At 39.9% G+C, this 18,347-nt stretch overlaps 1 protein-coding gene across 2 annotated transcripts in view; it reads left to right on the top strand.

Moving 5' to 3' along the window:
* Window positions 1-18,347, top strand: part of PLCB1 (phospholipase C beta 1) — a 609,995-nt gene that overhangs the window by 414,241 nt on the left and 177,407 nt on the right. For both annotated transcript variants that reach the window (XM_084887439.1, XM_084887438.1), the window contains exons 5-7: window positions 13,388-13,467; window positions 15,434-15,487; window positions 17,464-17,539. In XM_084887439.1, the coding sequence (XP_084743565.1) occupies window positions 13,388-13,467; window positions 15,434-15,487; window positions 17,464-17,539 (210 nt within the window). The remainder of the gene's footprint in view (window positions 1-13,387; window positions 13,468-15,433; window positions 15,488-17,463; window positions 17,540-18,347) is intronic.

The following is an 18,347-nucleotide window of genomic DNA, read 5'->3' as shown; positions in this document are numbered from 1 at the left end:
AAAAGCCATAGAAGGAGGTGCATGAACAGAAATACACAGATTAAAATGCTTTGGGTAGAGGTAGTGAGAAATGGTTGATTTTGGAGATATTTTGAATTTAAGTAAAAAAAAAAAAAATTGCTATCGGTGAGCTATATGATATGAGAGAAAGAGGCTAGTAAGGGTTATCTCAGGGCTTTTTGGAGTTGCCTTTTTATTTTTTATTTTATTTTATTTTTTTAATATATTTTTATTGATTTTTTTACAGAGAGGAAGAGAGAGGGATAGAGAGTTAGAAACATCAATGAGAGAGAATCATCCATCTGCTGCCTCCTGCACACCCCCTACCGGGGATGTGCCCGTAACCCAGGTACATGCCCTTGACCGGAATTGAACCGGGAACCTTTCAGTCCAGAGGCCGATGCTCTATCCACTGAGCCAAACCAGTTTTGGCAATGGAGTTGCCTTTTTATTTATTTTTTTATTTTATTTTAGATGGAGAGCTAGTTAGGGAGGGAAAATCAGTAATTGGGTTTGGATATAAAATTAAAAATAGTATTTGACCAACATAGCAGTATGTGACTTCTTCTTTTTCTTGAGATGCTATAAAAATAATGGTAAAGGAACATAAATACCCAATGATGAAGAAAATGAGACAGGTTACTAAGAGATGAAATATTTCACTAAGTTTTCAGAAAAAGAAATGGAACAAGGGTAAGCCTGATGAAGTGAAGAAAACCACAGTCCAACCCACATATAGGGCTACAACCAAGGAAATCACTGGCCTGCTCAGAAGCAATTGAGAGAGGCTCCAACAGATGGTGGATTAAGTACCACAGGTTAAGTCTATGTTAGTTAAAGGGATAAGCACAAAACTGTCAAAAAAACTTTACTCCCTCTTTCTGCTCTGCATGTAGAACAGTTGATAACCAATTACTTCTCAGGTCAAAAAGGTAAAGGTTTGCCATTTGCAGAACTGAACAAGTTATTTGAAAAGAATTATGGTGACCAGCTTTGGAGTTAAGGACCCTGAGTGAAGCTCTTCTCATTCTAGCAAAATACTACATCATAGCAGCTGGCACCCACATGCTTACCCTAAACAGAAATCTGCAAGCCAGTAAATTCCATTACAGACTTAGAGCTCCCTGCCAGCCCTTCACTGTCCCATTCTAAAATGTGAGTTAAAAACAAAACATCCACAGGTTATTGAGAAAGACTACAGCATTGAATGATAAGGAGGTCAAGATAAGCAGAAAGTGAAATTGTAATAGAAGATAAAGAGATAATTCAAAGAGCAAATCACTTAAAATAAAACACACACATGTATCTTCAGAGAGATTTTCAAATATATAATATCTAAGAGATAAGAACCAGATGCTGTGAAAAATAGGTAACAACAACAATTGAGTTTTCTTGGAAATAAAAAATAAGTTAAAAAAATGAAAATACTAATTCTTCAGAACTGTTGTAAGAGAGTATGAAGAATCTCCCAGAATGTGGAACCATACAACAACAATGAAACAGCCAAAAAGTAATGGGCAAACAGTGGCAATAAGAGAGAAAAGATAAGAGATACATGCATATTCACTCTATAGAGTGCAATAGCCAATGAAACAGATAAAACATGAGAGGAATATATGAAGGACATAATAGAAGAAAATGTGTGAAAGCTGAAGCCAGTTCTTAAAGTGGAAATAACAGTATAGAAGTGCAATTGGTTCAGGCATTGTGAATAGGAAGCTAGAAGAGATTAGATAAATGAAAATAAGTCTTGCTTCTCTTTTTTTTTTCCCCTCCCTTACCTCCCCCCCCCCAAAAAAAAAGAAAAAAAAGGAAACCAAGGTAGAAGGAGGAATAAATATATCAAAAATGCATTATCTAAATATAAGCCATGCTAGAGCATGCAGGATTTTCAGCAACTAGGAGAGCAGCCAAAAAAGATTGATATAATTTGATATTACGATAGTTTCCTTTTGAAAGTCATGTGGCTCATGGTGTTGAAACTATAGCAAATAAGATCATCATAGCCCTGCAGAAAATTGTATTTGTACCTTTGTAATCGTGTGCATTGTTATTTTCTTGGTTTTAAAAATTTAAAGTCAATTTACATGCAAATATTTGAAGCCAACTGTGGATACTGGACAAGATTTTTATCTTTCAACTTTGACAATTTAAGAAGTAAATTTAAGGTAACAAGAGTTAGAGGTAAAAGGATTGGTGAATAAATGTCCTCCTCTCACAAACAGAGAAGCCAAGGGATGCTGTCTTTTATTGGGGGATAAAGAAATGGTTTAACTGTGTTGCCTGAGGTTATAGACAATGACCAAGAAAAGAGGAAGAGTGATACAGTTTCATCAGGGGTAAGATGGAGAGCAATAGGAGATGGAATAAAAGTTTTAAAGTCTCATCAGTCAGAGCTGAGTAGCAGTAGTTAAACTGAGAAACAGTACAAATATATTCTTGAGAAATATGGAAGTAATCCCAGAAATTTAAGAATAGAAATGCTGAACATAGTTGTCCAGAAGCAAACTAGCCCCACCAATATGACTCAGTGGTTGAGCACTGACCTATAAACCAGGAAGTCATGGTTCAATTCCAGGTCAGGGCACATGCCTAGATTTTAGGCTCCATCCCCAGTAGGGAGTGTGCAGGAGGCAGCCAATCAAATGATTCTCTCTCATCATTGATATTTTTTATCTCTCTCTCCCTCTCCCTTCCTCTCAGAAATCAATAAAAATATATATATTTTTCAAATGTTTTAAGAAGCAGAACTAGGGTACACATGGACCCTTATTATTATTCCTTGGACAATACTTTTAAAACTATATTTGTACTTCTTTGATAAATAATGTATTTTTAGATGGATACCATTTACCAAGAATTTATTGTGTCTGCCACTGGTCAAAGTATTTAACAAGAATTACCTCCCTTAATTCTCACAACAGCTCTATGAAATAAATACTGTTAGTAGCTTTAATTCATAAGAAAATTAATTTTGGACAGGTTATTAAAAAAAAGAAAGAAAGAAAAGCTTGTCCAAGATGATTCTACCATGCAGGGGTTACATTTGGCCTTCCATAACAGAAAATTAAACCAAATAGTGGCTTAGACTAATCAAGAAATGGAGGATTTTCTATTTGTTTGCATTTATTTTCTCATGCAGCAGGAAGTCTGAAGGTGGGGGCTGGCTGTGGCATTGAGTCAGTGGCTCAAGAATAACGTCTCACACCCTGTGATTGGCATGGCCTTTTGCTCTCCGATCAGGGTGCCTCTGCAGCTCCCCTCACTCCATTTGTGCTCCCAACAACAAGAAATGAGCGCCCGCATCAGGAAACCACATTTTCCCAGAGCCTTGCAGCAGACTCCTGCTAACATATAATTTACCAGGTGTCACGTTGCCACCCCAACTACTGGGGAAGTTGAAGATGTATTTTTCAGTTAGATATATCACTAGACGGAATAATGTAAGGTTTCTGTTAGGACAGGAGAAACGGATATTAGCTAGCACTTAGCAGTGAGTCCCACATCTAGGGAGTGGCAGAGTAGGGTTCTGACATTCAATAAAGTATATTTTTAAACAAACTAGCAAAAGCATCAACAATATAAGGGTCAGTCGGAAGCATTACATTAACTGATACCAATATTTTAAAGTAGAAGACAAGCACTAACTGTGGCTTTTTAAAAAATATTTTTTAATTAATTTCAGAGAGGCAATGAGAAGGAGAGAGATAGAAGCATCAATGATGAGAGATTGATTGGCTGCCTCCTACAAGCCCTGCACTGGGGATCGAGCCCACAACCCAAACATGTGGAACCCTGAGCTTCTGGTTCATAGGTCCACACTCAACCACTGAGCCATGCTAGCCGTGCACAAATTGTTTTTCAGAATCTGTGTCCTCCATAGGCAGCAAGCATTGTCAACTCGAGGTAACCAGAGTCAAAGCAAGGAATAGTTGTCATAGCAGAGGAAGGACTAACATAATCGATATTCCCTTACCAAGAGCCAAAGGGCCCCTTCATTTGAACGGGAAGAATCTAGCATGCAAAATGGTTTAAAGTATAATAATCATAGGAGGCATTATTAAACGTAATTTAAAACAAAAGGATTTCCAAATGAGAAAAAATAGATTGTAGAAAAATTCCATATGTTGTTATAAGTGAAGAAGTACCTATATGTAGTTTACTAATTAATTTTCAAGGAATACAGTTTTAATTTTTTAGGCACAATTTATTTAATGAATAGGCAGCACCATTTAACTCCCAAGAAATCGTGATTGCTCCTTTTTTACCACTTGACATATATCTTACTAAAGAAATTAGCTTTTTTTCCCTTTTAAAATCTTTTTTTCATCTGATCTCTTCAAATAGAATTAATTTGAAAAAACAAACAATGGTAATAATTATAATTGCAGAGCCTGTGTACATACACTTATTTTCTATAGTACGCAGCACTCTGGCAGATTCCACCAAAGTAATAATTACCATTGACACTGCTAGTCTCAGAAGACATAATAGCAAGTGTTTTCACAAAAGTGACATGAGGCTTTTGGAAAGAACCATTTCAAGAATAAAGCAGATTGACATGAAAGCCACAGAAATGAACCTTTGGGGCACTGAATTTGCAATTTCTCGGATGTACAAATGAGCAGCTACTCAGCAAACTAGCTGGAGGGAGAGAAGGGTGTCTCCTCAGCTGATGCTCAAAATACACATGAGACTCACAATGACATAGCTGATAACCTCTCATCATGAAAACTTAGCCAAAGCGAAACATCTTTCTCTTTCACCATGAAAAAACGCTTTGCTGTGCTATGAAGATGAATGCTGGGCAAGATGAATTCTGATGCTTGCCAGTAGGTGAGAGAAATGTGCTCATCTGGGCACTGCAGCTTAGAATGAGCCACCTGGTTGCCCCCAACTGCCTTTCCTGCAGGCCTGGTCCTCCCCAACTGCCCTTCCATGCAGACCTGGGTCCCCCCCTAATTGTCCTCCCCTGCAGGCCTGATTGTCCCCAATTGCCCTCCCTTGCAGACCTGGTCTCCCCCAACTACCCTCCTCTTCTGGCCCTGTCAGCACTAACTGCCCTCCCCTGCTGGCCTGATCACCCACAACTGCCCTCCCCTGCAGGCCATCTTGTGGTGGCCATCTTGTGTCCACATGGGGTGGCCACCTTGTGTGTGGGGATGACAGTCAATTTGCATATTACTCTTTTATTAGATAGGATTAATAGCCCTGCACATGAATCCATGTGCCAGTAGCTCACCAGTAGCTCGCTGACACCCCTCTAGTAACCCTCCACCTGCTGCCCCACCTTCCTATAGCTCCCCCCCACAACTCCCTCATAGCTTGCTGCCTTGCCCCTTCCTGTAACTCTCCAGAGCCACTTGTAGCCAGTAGCTCCCTGAAGCCCTCCTGGAGCTCTCCACCCCCAACTTGTAGCTCACTGCCCCACCCTCCTGTTGATCCGTGATCTGGTTGTTATGAAGTTGGTTTTATGCTTCATGGCGTAATGACCATTTGCATAGTATATCTTTATTATGTAGGATAATTATAACTATTTACACATGTGTATATATATATATATATATATATATATATATATAGAGAGAGAGAGAGAGAGAGAGAGAGAGAGAGAGAGAGAGAGAGAGATTCCTTTTAGAATGCTTTGTTTTCTCAAAGACTCTTCTGAATGACTGCATGTTTTTGAGAGCAGAGGTCACACTCTGTCTTTTCTCTGTAACTCCACATGCTTGCTGTCGGTCATGCCATGGCACAGGTTCCTTGATGCCACAATGCCATGAGTGCCTTTTACAACGCACAGCCTTCGTGTGGCACTTTTCTATCACTAGGACTGATACTAGCCTGTGTTTGAGCTCAAATAAGCAAACAAAAATCTTTCCCTTTTTAAAGACAATGAGCATAATACCCTAAAATAAAAATGAGTCAAGAATGTAAACAGAGCCCAGTTAGTGTAGTTCAGTGGTTGAGCATTGACCTATGAACCAGGAGGTTATAGTTCCATTCCTGGTCAGGGCGTATGCCCAGGTTGTGTGCTTCATCCCCAATAGGAGGGCAATAGGAGGGCGTGCAGAAGGCAGCCAATCAATGATTCTCATCATTGATGTTTCTCTCTCTCTCTCTCTCTCTCTCTCTCTCTCTCTCTCTCTCTCTCTCATCTCTTTCTCTCTCCCTCTCTCTCTCTCTCCCTCTCTCCCTCTCTGAAATCAATAAAAATATACATATTTTTTAAAAGAATATGAACAGAAAATTTACAGAAGAGTTGGAACAGCCCCATCATATATAGAATGATGTTCAACTATGCTAGTAAACTAGAGATGCCAATTGAGACCTTGCAAAAATTTTCTGAAAGTCAAATAATAGCAAGTTTTGGAGAGCATGGGAAAATAAAAGCTAACTGCCAATAAGAAAGCACAGTGCCCTGGCTACTTTGGTGAGCAAGTAGTAGCATCTGTTACTAGAAAGATGCGTGGATTCTAATAATTCATCAGGATATTCATTGTAGAGAATCTCTTAGATGTGACCTGAGGCTACAGGAAGTATGTTTATGCAAAGGAAAAGGAAGTATGTTTATGCAAAGGAAAAGACAAGAACTGTTCATCAATAAAAATATGGATTAATAAATTATACATTCATACAGTGGGATAGTGTAGTAATTAAAATTAATTAAATAGATCCACCTGCAGAAGCAAGGATATAGTTTAAAGACATAATGTTGGTTGCAAGTATATATTAGCCAAAGGATACATACATTATGGTATAATTTATGTAGTATTTTAAACATACAGGGTCCCATACCAATGAGTGGCAATCTTTTTCTGTAAAAGGCCAGATAGTAAATATTTGGCATTTCTGAAGTCTCTGTTGCTGATACTCAACTCTGCCATTGTAGCATGAAAGCAGCCATTGACAGTACATACATGAAGGAGCATGCTGGTGTCCCAATTTATGAAAACAGGCAGGAGACTGGATTTAGCCCTTAGGCCTTAGTTTTCTGAACCCTGATCTGTATACCCTTCTCCTCATAATTTTGTATGATAATAGATGGTATTGATAACTATTAGTACCTTTCAAAAAAGAGCTTGCTTCTGGGGAAAAGGAGAAGAACGGAGTCAGGAAGAGCCACAGCATGGAATTAATCTGTACCACAATATATTTTATACATACAGTCTTTTTTAAAAGTATGCAAACAAATAAGGCAAAACGTTGACATTTGTTAAACTTAGATCTGTTTATTTCACTACCTTCTGTATTTTTATGTGTACCAGATGTATGTAAAACTGAAAAGGGGGAAGGATAAAGTCAATACATTAAAATATTAAAGATAACATGGGAAATGGGAAGATCTGCAAGAATGGTATTTCTTCCAGCAGACCCTGTCTTCCTTTACGTACCCTTTGCAGTCATAAGTTAGGACGAAGTTAAGAGGTGTGAATTGCCAATGGAGAAAGGTCTGTTCTCAGAACTAGGAATAGTGTTGAACTGCTGCATGATGAGAATTTGGACCTGGGGAAAGTGCGAAATGTGTTATTACTGGACCTCTCTTTACAATACCTGCATTTAAATCTCTCTTTACAAGATCCCCTCTGTCCATCTTACTATCTCCCCTGACATTTCTCCTCTACCATTTGTAAAATGGGATGGTAATAATAGACTGTATCTCAGAGGGTGGTTGTGAGGATTAGATGAGTTCATTATTTTAAAAATGCTTAGAGCAGTGCCTAGCCTATAGTAAATGCTAAATCAGTGTTTTAGCATTTAGAAAACCACTAAGTGGATTTACTTATCTTTTTATCTTATTGAATTATATGTATCAGCAACCCTAAAATTTTCCAGGACAAAACGACTGAGAGCACAGTATCTAAGAGCATCAATGTTGGAGCCCACGAAACAAAGTGATCTAATCCCAAACAGTGACTTTTATTAGCTCTGAGGATGTATGTTATAGAAGTGCTATGAGACTGAATCCTCATTGGTAAAATGAGTCTAAGAACTGTACCTCCCTCCTAGAGAATTGTTGTAAGGATTAATTACGATCTTGGATGCAAAGAACTTAGCTCATTGCAGAGAAAATTCTCCAATAATACCTAGGATGGTAATAGAGAATTGTGAAATAATTGATAGTATTAAGCAAACACATATTTCCTGTGCCAAGTGTGACAGAATTTCAATAGCTTTTGAAATAAATATACATTAACTTTGTGACATAGTAGGAAAACCTGATCTCTCTTAAGGTGAAGAGACTGACAACTCATTGATGGCACCAGCACCTAGCGGGGGGAGGGGGTGTATAGGGGGGAGGGCAGAAATTGCAGAAATAACCTCACAGATGTAATATATAAACATGCCCATTTCGACTCCATGTGAAACTCCATGCAAGATTGTCTTTAGATCCATTTTATCTAGTTTGGGTCTCTGTTACCAGTTTTATGAGAAGAGATGGACCATAAAGCATGAAATACCACTTAAGGCACTTCTTGGGTTTAAATAGCAGGGGCTGAACCCACCTTAGTGTCAGATCATCAAAACTATGTCTCTGCAAGTAGAAAACAAGTCCTCCCGATTAAATAAACTCCCAAACTAACCAGGGCCCAGCACTGGACTGATGGCTCCAACAGGAAGTTCCTGGGGATTTCCATCCACTCCAGCATCCTCTCCTGCCAGGGTCAGATCTGTCTACACCACAGGAAAGCACGTCATCATTTCAAAATGAACAGACTCCTTTAAGCTGCTCTGGCTGCATCTCCTTAGCCATGTTGTTCCTAAGGCAGCCCTGAGGGCTTTTGGTTATTCTAGAACTAATAACCAAAGTAATTTCTTTATTTGCCCACAAAATGAGTAGACAAAGCTTAGAGCAATGCTTCCTAGACCAGATCCTGAAACACATTGTTATTCAAAATGTTGTCCCTGGCCCAGCAGTATGCTCAAACTTTAATACTCATAAAAATATAAGGGTTTCATGAAAAAAAAGGGGGGGGGGAGCAAATCTGAGTCAGAAGATCTGGTGTGGAGCCTAAAGTACTACATTTCTAACAGTCAATCCACCAATGCTGCAAGTGGACTCTAGAATTTTGCTACTCTGTGGTATGCTATGCTCACTTGGGAGCTTGTAGGAAATACTGATCCTCTGTGCCCTCCCCAGATGTCCTGAATCAGCATTTACATTTCAATAAGACCCCAGTGATTTGTTTGCACATGAAAGTCTGGAAAGCACTGCTCTGGGACATATGCATTTAAACCAATTTTCCCAAGGTTTTGGCTACTGCTGAAAAGTCTAGAAATAAGCAGTGCTTTGCCCATATCCCCTCTGATTCCTTTGCCATTTTCATGCACAACACCTTGGTGGACTTTCACTCCCAACAGCTAGCACCCATGTCTCTTTGTTGGCAGCTCCCTCTGGATGCTGGGACCCCTTTTTTGCCTGCTATCAAGGAAAGCGGGAAGTACCTGGGGATTTCCATCCCCTCCACCAGCCTTAACCAGGAATATCAGGCACAGGTTTCACCATACTCCAGGTCCCTTGCCCCTGATCAGAAAACCCATCTTTGAGGTGTGGTCTACCCAGAAAAGAATTCCGCTAAACTTACCATCTGCCTGAATTTGCTTGGTATCTCACCCTTTTGCCTTCTTCCTATCCCAGCCCTGCTCATGGTCCCATAATATTGCAGGGAACACTTTGTAATAAACCCACTCCTCATAAATCCTTGTCGTGGGGTCTGCTATTTATGCTCAAAAAGAATCCAAAGTAGGACACATACTGTTTTGCCCAGTGACCATCACCAAATCAAGAGTTGGATTATTTCTAAAGTTCTCTTGATCACTGCTTCCTACCCTCCCTATCCCCCCACCCCAATCTTTGAATCAGCCTAGATGAGATCTCTTGTGTATCTCAAAAGACTGCAGGAGGCCAGTGGATTCTAGCAATTCCACACTTGGAAATTTAGATGGTCACCTTCTAAGAATGTGATGAAACAAATTATGCTTTACTGTAGTAATGAGCTGACTTTGGCTGTGCAGTGAAGGTGGTGATGAAGCTCTTGTACAGTTGGCTTCTTAAAGGGTCCATAAAAAGAGCAAAGCATCCAGGAGACCTGCACTGGCCAATGTGGCAGCCACAGACACCAGCCACATGTTCGGCTAGTGAGCACTTGAAAGATTGCCAATGCAATTGAGGTGAGCATAAGTGCAAAATGCATGCCTCATTTCAAAGACTGAGCACATCAAAAAATGTAAAGTATATCAGTAATTTTATGTTGATTACATGAGTAATAATATATTCTAAAAAATATTGGGCTAAGTAAAATATATTTTTTAAAATTAGTCTCCCTGGTTTTATTGTTTTTTGTTTTGTTTTGCTTTTTTATTTTTATTTTTATATATATATTTTTATTGATTTTTTTTACAGAGAGGAAGAGAGAGGGATAGAAAGCTAGAAACATTGATGAGAGAGAATCATCAATCAGCTGCCTCTTGCACATCCCCTACTGGGAATCTGCCTGCAACCAAGGTACATGCCCTTGAACAGAATTGACCTTTCAGTCTGCAGGCCGAAGTTCTATCCACTGAGCCAAACCGGTTTCGGCTGTTTGTTTTTTTTTTAATTTTTTAAATGTGGCTACAAGAAAGTTAAATGTTGTTCACATTATGGGGTGAAGCAAAAGTGGGTTTACAGTTATTCCAATGGAGTAATATGCAAATTGACTATCTCTCCAACACACAAGATGGCTGCCCCCTGTGGTCAAAGGTGGCCACCCCCATGTGGACACAAGATGGCTGCCACAAGATGGCCAGCAGGGGAGGGAGGTAGGGAGAAAGGTAGGGAGGGACCAGGCCTGCAAGGGTGGGCAGTTGGGAGTGACCAGGCCAGCAAGGGAGGGCAGTTGGGAGGGACAAGGGGAGGGCTGTTAGGGGTGACTGGGCTGGCAGAGGAGGGTAATTGGGGGCAACCAGGCCTGCAGGGGAAGGCAGTTAGGGACAACCAGGCCAGCAGGGGAGCCATTAGGCATCAATCAGGCTGGCAGGGAAATGGTTAGGGGGTGATTAGGCTGGCAGGCAGAAATGGTTAGGGGCAATCAGGCAGGTAGGCGAGTGGTTGGGAGCCAGCAGTCCTGGATTGTGAAAAGGCTGTCCAACATCCCTCAAGGGCTCCCAGATTGGAGAGGGTCCAGGCTGGACTGAGGGACACATAGCACCTCCCCCCCACCACCACCACCATGCACAAATTTCACTCACCAGGTCTCTAGTACAATAATAAATAAATAATAACAAATGAATAAACTCTGTTTTTAGTGTACTCACAAATACCTCTTTTGCCCCACCCTGTATCTCTACTGGACCTCATATAATAGAGATCAGAACTAGTTAAATTTCCCCCACTCTTTATAATGCCTTCACTGTACCAATTTCTGGTGTGGAATTGGTCCCAGTAGCATACAAAGTAGTGCATTGCCATCAATTATAAATACTTTTACCCATGTATGAAGTTGCCAGGGAGCTGGAAATATCTAAAATTTGGTCCTTAGCTCAGAAAATATTAAACCAGAACCATATTTTAAAAATCAGTGCCAGTTGTTATTACTCTTAGATTCAGATTTTCTTTGAAGAAGCTTTACTTTAAAGCTTTTAAGAAATTATTTCTATTGTTTTCTGTGAATACATCAAACTTGGTGGTCAGTTATTTGGCTTCCCTCACAGTTGCTCTCTTCTGTTTTTCCCAATCCTCCACATACAGTGTGGAGTTCAAAGTGGCTGTGCTTCTCACTTGGACTATTACAACTTCCTAAATGAATTCCCGCCATTTGGTTTCTCATCCTGAATTCCATCTTTGACAAGGCTGCCAGATAATCTCCCTAACACATTCTAGGCCATAGTCCACTCACTTTGCACCCTAAATACACACACACACACACACACACACACACACACAAAAAAAAAAAAGCCTTTGGTGATATTACATTATTTTGCTAAATTATCTTCAGATACCTGAGTAGACATTAAATGTTGTTTGTACACTAGCTTCAATTTTACTTTTTTGTTGTTACAACTCGCCCTTTCCTTTCAAATTTATATTCAACTATTCCCCATTCCCTCTCAATACTGCCCTGTTTGCTTGCTTCTCTTCTCCCCATCCTCCAATTTTCTCTGCTTACAATGCTCTGTTCCTATTCCATCACTCTCTACCCCCATTCCTAAAGTCCCACTTAAAATGTTACTTTATTACATGACTAGAAGCCTGGTGCATGAGATTCGTGTACTGGAGGTGAGGTGAGTGCATCCTCTTGCACTCCGGGTGTCCAATTGGCAAGAAGGCGGGAAAAGCTCCCACCACTGCCACTACACTCAGCTGTGAGCTCAGCTTCTGGCTGAATGGCACTTCCCCTGTGGGAGCACACTGACCACCAGGAGGCAGCTCCTGTGTTGAGTGTCTGCCCCCTGGTGGTCAGTGTGTGTCATAGAGACCAGTCATTCTGCTGTTTGTTCAATTTACATATTAGCCTTTTATTATATAGGATGGTATATTATCAGTGTCTTAAGTCAAGAGACAAAAAACAAAATACCAAGAAACAACAGTAGAAATAACAAAATTAGGTACAAAAAACATTGAACTAAAAAACATGATTTCATTGAGGAGAAAGCCATGCCAACAATAACACTGGGTAATTAGGCTACTTAGATCTTATGTCACCTCTTACAGACAATTCTTTTTTGGACTAGAATGTTAATTGTGTGTTCAAAATTATCATCCAGAATAGAACTTCAACTTTATTTGCAGGTTTGTTCTTTTTCATTTTCATGTAAACCAAGCAAGATCACCAGTGAATGGTATGAGGTAGGGATTAAAATTAGGAAGAAGTGAGGGACTGACAGAGTTGGGGGCAGGAGAGTACCAGATACTGTATCACGTTGTTACTGCAACTGGTTTAAAGAACTTCTAGAACCTTAATAAACATTTAAATATCCCTGGGAAGCTGCTTTGGCTTGAGTTATAAAGTGAGAAGACTACATTTGTAGGTGTATTGAGAATATATCTGTCTATATTTTAAACTTTTATATAACTCTTTATCTGTTGATAATGAAAGAAAACTAGGACAAAGTATTCAGTTATTGAATGGCAACATACCAGATTCCTATAAGTAGAGTTTTTAAAAGCAGTAAAATCTTTGTTTATGTGTAAAGAGCATTTCCTTAGGCTTTGAATTTAATTGTGTCATTTTTACACACACACACACACACACACACACACGCGCGCGCGCGCACAAAAAACAAACAAAAAAAAAAAACCCACACCAATCTTAAGCATACAAATTGAACGGATTTGTCTCCCTGGTTAAACATGTGTCTAATGACTGTACAGTATTAAGCTAATGCAAGTGTGATTTACATTTTCCAGGAATGGACAAATGAGGTTTTCAATTTGGCAACAAACCTGCTGGCCCACAACATGTCCAGGGACGCATTTCTGGAAAAAGCGTAAGTAGCTCTAATTTTATTGCTTAGGGTGTTGCTTCTTCTGAGTCAGTTTCCTTTCTCCTTTGCAAGTCTTTTGTTATGCTGCACTGGCTCCTCACATTGATAAACATAAAAAATTTCCCTTTGGGGTTTGTTAGAGAACTGATTCCTCCTCCGTTTGAAATTGGAAGACCTCCAAGAAAGATCTCATTTTTTTCTTTGAACTGCACATCCCTAAGCGCCCCTGAATGTCAATGCCTTTGACACACTGTAAGGAGACACTTCCAAATCCTGGCATCTGTGCTCAGAACCAAATATTATTCATTTCAGATCGTCGTCTGCTTCTGCATCTGCCTGTGTCATATCAATTATCAATCTGAGGAAGAGAATGAACAACATATGGTACTCATTTCTCCAGATTATTAGCTCTGATATATGCAACAATAACTTCTCTCACAACTTAAATCAAAAGGCTCATGTCCTGATCCCTGCCCGTGCAGACAATCATAGCAAATGTTAGTAAGAAAAGCGAAAGAGAAGGGAAAGAGTAGAATTAAAAGTAGGAAAGAAAAGCAAATCAGGATTACCCAACCATTCTGGTATTACAGTATTATTTGACTTGGGAAAACAATTGATTTCTGCCAGACAAGCAGCAATAAATTGGTATGTTCACTTCCTAAGTTGTGGATGTTCAAGAGATTGGGAGCCTTGAACAACAAAACCACAAGTGGGAATATTTCTATGTGGCCCTTCATTTAACAACTTTTTCTCTTCCCTCTTCTTCAGTAAGGCATACCCATCATTTCAGACCTGAGCTCCAGCCCACATTTCCCTCCGACTTTTCTATGAATTTCTTTTACTTTGAGTCAGTAGCCACAGGTCTTCACTTAATTGCTTTCTCTTCATCCCATCTCCTTAGTTGTCACCTTGAGTTTGACCCTTCATACATGCCTCCTCCTCTACCCCTTTCTTTCTTTCTTTTTTTCTTTTTTTTTTTTTTTACATCTAATGGATATCTATTAATGTCTATTAATAGATATTCCTTGAATATCTTTTGTGCCAGGCAATGTTAGTGGGCCATGACACATAGATAAATGTTTTATCTGAAACATGGCATGTTATATCTAGTAAGAACATCTATTTAGCTAATCATTTGTTACCTATTGCAAATGTCTGTTCCAGACAGCTGCTATGGACATTATAGACCATGAACATGTTATGAGCATTTCTGTTGCAAGCCCTACTAGATATGAGACTGCTGGTCATACCATGTGAAGTTTCTTAGTGTTCCCAAATTCTGCTGCTTTATCTCTGTAGCCACATGTCCAGAAACAGTTGAAGAGATAAATACAGGTGATATATTCACACAATGAAATACTATACAGCAATGAGAATTAATGCTTTCCAACTATAAGCAAAAACATGGATGAATCTTAAAAACAACTTTGAGTGAAAGAAGCCAGACTTAAAATAATGTGATTTCATTTACATACAGTACCAAAACAGGCAAGATTTGTCTATGTTGGTTAGAGTCAGGATTACAGTTCCCTTTTGGGGAAGAGATTCCAGAAGGGGGTTCGAGAGGGGCTGCTGGGATGCTACAGTGTGATAATATTCTATTTCTTGACCTGGGTGCCAACTGCAGATACATGGACAGCTTGTAAAAATTTAGTGAACTGCATATTCATGAGCCTTTTTCCAATGTATATATTTTTATTTTTAAAAAGTAAACACTTGGCCGAAACCAGTGTGGCTCGGTGGATAGAGCGTCGGCTTGCGGACTGAAAGGTCCTGGTTTCGATTCCAGTCAAGGGCATGTACCTTGGTTGCGGGCATGTCCCCAGTAGGGGGTGTGCAAGAGGCAGCTGATCGATATTTCTCTCTGATCGATGTTTCTAACTCTCTATCCCTCTCTTTTCCTCTCTGTAAAAAAAATCAATAAAATATATTTAAAAAGTAAACACTTGTTTTTCTCCTTCTCCAACAGCTATACTAAACTTAAGCTGCAAGTCACTCCAGAAGGGCGCATTCCTCTCAAAAAGTAAGCTTCCTGAGCATTTCTCACTCTTCCTTTTAATTTTCCCCAAAGAGTTGAGTCCATGCCATGACTGTTTTGTTTCTCCTCTGGCCCACGTGGGAGCATGGAAATGCATGGTCACCCCATCCTGCCTCACACGCCTGTTCACAGCAGTGCAGCCGGTATCCTCAGAGGGTCCCATGGCTTCCCCTTTCTGTGGGCTCGTTTTCAAGAAACACAAAGCAAGAAAGAATGGAGTGGGTGGGGGAGAATCTTGCTGATAATCCAAAAGAGTATCCGAGATTAATAATTAAGAACTATTCTAGGATAGAAATTGGGTGACCATGGTGTCTTTTTATACCACAATGACAGTAACCTGAAAGCAGGGGTTTCAAACTCAAATGTCAACAGAAGCCAGGCGAGTAAAGAAAAGATGAAGCAGGCCAGGATCTGGAAGAAAAACTGGAGTGAAATCCCCATTTAAATTGGACAACAATTCAACCCCATCATAATCCTGTGGGACTGTTGGGCTCCAGGCACTAGATTTTTCTAATCTTTCAATAGAATCATTAAATACAAATTATGATCTATATATCAATATATAAAAGCCTAAGCAACCATTCAACCATCCAACCAGTAGCAATGTTCTAAAAAGAACATTATTCATTATCAATAAAAAATAAAAACTATCCAATATAAGTGTTATATAGGGGGCAGATGCTCTTATCAGTAGCTATGACACACACTGACCAGCAGGAGACAGAGACTCAATGCAGGAGCTGCTGAGCTGCAGTGACTTGGCAGCAGAGGTTCTCAGGTGATGCACCCAGAACCAGAGAGGAGGGAGCCTGATTCCAGGATGCATTACCCAAGAACTGCCTCTCACAATCCAGGACCCATCAGAGGATGTCAGAGAGCCAGTTTTGGCCCAATTCCTGCAGGCCAGGCCAAGGGACCTCACCAGTACATGAATCCATGCACCGGGCCTCTAGTATTAAATATAGCGGTACTTAAGTTATATTTTAAAAGCCAAATTACTGACAAAAAAATAAAAATAAAAGCACATCTTCAGACCATATTTAACCATACATCTTTAACCATTGGCTTACTAGGTACTAGTGGGCTTCTGTTAATGTAAAAGTTAAATCATTAATTATTATTATAACTAGAGACCCGGTGCATGGATTTGTGGGATCCCTCAGCCTGGCCTGCGGGGATCCAGCTGAAACCGGCTCTCTGACATCCCCCAAGGAGCCCCAGATTATGAGAGGGTGGTTCTTGGGTGATGCACCTTGGAATTGGGCTCCTTCCTCTCTGGTTCCAGGTGTGTCACCCAAGAACTACAGCTGTCAAGTCATTGCAGCTTGGCAGCTCCTGCGTTGAGCCCCTGCCCCCTGGTGGTCAGTGCGCATCATAACTACTGGCCAGAATGTCTGCCTCCTGGTAGTCATTGCACATCATAGCTACCAGCCAGTTGGTCAGTCACTTAGGCTTTTATATATATAGATTAGATGCCTGATGTAAGAAATTTGAGCAAAGGGCTCAGCCCACACCGCCACCACCAAAGCAGGCAAGGGCCTCTGCCTCTGCCATTGCTTTGTCCAGAAGGTCGTCCAGAAAGATGTCTGGTCTAATTAGCATATTACACTTTTATTATTATAGCTATTAACAATGTATATCTTTAGAGCAAGGGGTAGCAGCAAGGATACAAAGTTAGCAAGGACATTTATTTTAGTGCTTACTATTAGAGACAATTGAGTCATCACCATTGTCTCAAAATATTGATTTTGTATTAGGTACTTTGATTATAAAAAGCACACGCATCAATCTTTCAGAACAAATGTGCATATGCATGGTATGGTGGGAAGTTTTTAATGCTTTAAAGCTGAATGCCAAAGAGGTTGATTCAATGGAATGTTTTCGGTTGGCATCACCTATAAGTGCTGGGATCCATATGGCTTTCACAAACCTCTCACCTTTGTTGTGCTTTCACTTTGCAGCTTATACCGCTTGTTTTCAGCAGACCGGAAACGAGTTGAAACTGCGTTAGAGGCTTGTAGTCTTCCATCATCAAGGGTGAGCATGTTGCTTATCTAAAATTAGCACTACTAAGTAGCTTGAGCATTCCTACTAAAGTATAGGTTGCCCCAAATGCTTTCCAAACATCAAACTATAGGAGCTCTGGCTGTGTTCCTCAGTGGTTAGAGAATTGGCCCACCAAACAAAGGGTCATGGGTTTGGTGTCCAGGCAATGGCTCATACCTGGGTGGCAGATTCGATTCGATTTCCAGCCTGGTTAGGGCAGGTGTAGGAGACAAGCAATCCACATCAATGTTTCTCTCTCTCACTCCCTCACCCCACCCCTCCTTTCCTTCCACTCTTTCCAAAAATCAATGGAAAAATTATTTGCCAGTGAGAATTAACAGAGAGAGAGAGAGAGAGAGAGAGAGAGAGAGAGAGAGAGAGAGAGAGAGAGAGAGGGAGAAGAAAATCATAGGATTTGTTAATGTTTATAATATGTGGTGTTCCTGTAATTATATTTTCTTTCACTCCCCTTATTCCAACTTTAATCTAGAAAGAACTTTGTTCTTTATCAATAAAAAATAAAAATTATCAAGAATTTAAACTTCTCACTAATAAAATTCTCTTGGTGTCCCTGTAGATATTAGCTAATCATTATAGATTTTGATTAGGAAGGTATTTGAAATATTAATTTAATCTTATCTCACTCTTAAAAATTTATAGTTTTAAGAGTGATAAGTTACTAAGCAATTAGTACAGCAGTACATGTTTGAAAGAAACACACTTACATGCTCTGCAGGGCTGTGCTCAAAAAAGTTTTTGCTGAGAGGGAAGCAGTTTGGAGACTGCTACTTTGCTCAGA

This window comes from Pipistrellus hanaki (assembly GCF_964339955.1).
Source record: "Pipistrellus hanaki genome assembly, chromosome: 6".
Taxonomy (NCBI): Eukaryota; Metazoa; Chordata; class Mammalia; order Chiroptera; family Vespertilionidae; genus Pipistrellus; species Pipistrellus hanaki.
This window is presented reverse-complemented; position numbering and strand designations above follow the sequence as displayed.